This window comes from Vollenhovia emeryi, unplaced genomic scaffold, assembly GCF_000949405.1.
Source record: "Vollenhovia emeryi isolate VEMERY1.0 unplaced genomic scaffold, V.emery_V1.0 DF946099.1, whole genome shotgun sequence".
NCBI classification, from domain to species: Eukaryota; Metazoa; Arthropoda; class Insecta; order Hymenoptera; family Formicidae; genus Vollenhovia; species Vollenhovia emeryi.
Genome location: NW_011960267.1, coordinates 1 through 1993, shown reverse-complemented (window position 1 = coordinate 1993; position 1993 = coordinate 1). Strand labels below are relative to the sequence as shown.

General features: G+C 57.7%; 1 protein-coding gene across 1 annotated transcript; it reads right to left on the bottom strand.

Annotated features, from left to right (window-relative positions):
• Positions 1–1541: 1541 nt before the first annotated feature.
• Positions 1542–1933, bottom strand: LOC105560249 (the record flags this gene model as incomplete). The annotated part of the gene is made up of 1 exon (XM_012009190.1): positions 1542–1933. A coding segment is annotated over one exon (392 nt), but the record flags the coding sequence as incomplete, so codon positions are not given.
• Between the last annotated feature and the right edge of the window lie 60 nt (positions 1934–1993).

The window sequence follows — 1993 nt, the reverse complement described above, 5'->3', positions numbered from 1 at the left end:
TTCCGTTCTCAAGCGACCCGTGAGCAAGCTGGTGCCACTGCCGGTGATCAGCGACGCGGACCGGGCGGACTAGCCCACCCGAAGAATTTCGGTACCTCACGGCGGGCGGCTTTGCCTCGTCGTACTCTATCATGTCGTCCACAGGACGAGGCGGGCGGTATATGTTCGCGAGTTGCCCTGTGTGGCCACATGAATGTTGTTCGTGGTCTGCACGTGCCCGGTCGTCTTCCCGATCGCCCCTGTTGCCGGGTGGATTGAGCAGCCTGGGAGCACGGGGCGAGGGAGGGGGGCACGGGCGGGCTAATGAGCCGAGCTTTTCGGCCAGTAGTACGTCGTGCTATGCCTACGACACCGTATCGTCTCAGCCTGCGTCTCTCGTTGTTCGATAACGTGACATTATAATCGAGACCGAAATAAATGCGCGTTGAACCGTGAACACGTGACCAGTGAATCTTAGAGCCTTCTTCCTCTTCCCCTCATCAACCGGCCTAATTATAATTTCGTGCAAGTGGGGTCCGTTGTCGGATCGACTGGATCGACACGGACGGAACATACTCCAAGTAAAATATTGGCAATAACTTCACACGTCTCTTTTATAATTTTATAAGCAGTAGACTCTCCTATTCTATACGCAAGAGCTACTGAAAGTACTTGGTCGCCAGTCGCCAGATATCTGTGATAAATATGTTGATATTAAAATAACTATATGAAGCATTTTATTGTATTGTTATTTATCTTTATAATATATACGTATCAGAATAGCACCTTTTTTTTTTGTTTACCCGGTGGAAACCCTCATGGGCCGTCACCCCGCTCCCGCTGGGACGGGAGGGGGTGGTGTGTGGGACTCGTCTCCCTGGCACTTGGGCAATTGACGACCCAAGGCCAGTAGTGCAACGGAGACGCCTACCGCACTAAAACCACCGGGGGTGGACTTCTCTGCGCTTTCTGGGGCCGTCCGGGAACTGCGTCGCATGACTGCCAGATGGCCCCGCGCCGCGCGTGGCTGTTCGCGCGCCTCTTCGCTCTTTCTGAGCTTTGGCCCTTATAAGGGCCTTTCTCCTACTCTGCAGCGGGGGTGCCACCAGGCCCTTCGCTGCGCCCCCTCGTTGTTGTTGGGGGCGGGCGGGCCGTGGGTCTCCAGTCCATGTTCCGCCCCCGGGAGTCTTCTACAATCCCAGATCTTCTCCTTTTAGTCGCCTCTTACGACAGGCAGGAGTTACCCCGGGCCTATTCTATCTGACGGGTCCCGGACGCCTTGCGGAAGACTCCCTTCTCCTTGTCCGTCTTCGGTGGGTGGGAGGAGGGGAGGCAGCAGGCGACCTGACCTCCCAGGCCTTAGCCTGAGAGGCCGGACGTCCCACGAACCCCCCCTCCACCCCCTTTCCCCTATTCCCCGTATTACATGGGTCGGAGGTGGGCGGGAATCCCTCTCCTTCTCCTTCTTCTTCCCGCTCCTCCGTCATTTTGCGACCCAGGGGGATCCACTTCCCCCCTACGGATCCGCTCTGCCTCCTCCTTCTGGAGCATCACGTGCTCACAGAAGGAGGAGAAGGCACTCCACTTATCTTGGTCCTTGGTTATCGCCCTTACTATGGCTCCCAGGGACAAATCTTGCCCAACTACGTTGGTGAGGACCCGGCGCTCAGCCTGCCACTCCGGACATACCTCCAGAGTGTGCTGGGCCGAATCCTCATTGGCGCCACAGTGGTGACATCTCGCGTCTCTTTCGCGACCTATCCTGTGCAGGTACCCACCGAAACAGCCGTGTCCGGTGAGTACCTGCGTCGTCCTAAAGGACGTTCGCGCCCAAGGACGCTCTAGCCAGGCGTCTAGACCAGGGAGGATGGCATCTATTGTGCGCCTCCCGAAGATATTCGGCTCCGTGAGCCACACCCGCCATTCCTCCCTGGTCGCCTCCTTGGCCTGCTGCCTAAGGAGTCTCCTCACCCGCGCGGTGACCGGCACGCCCTGCTCCCTCAACTCTCTAGAG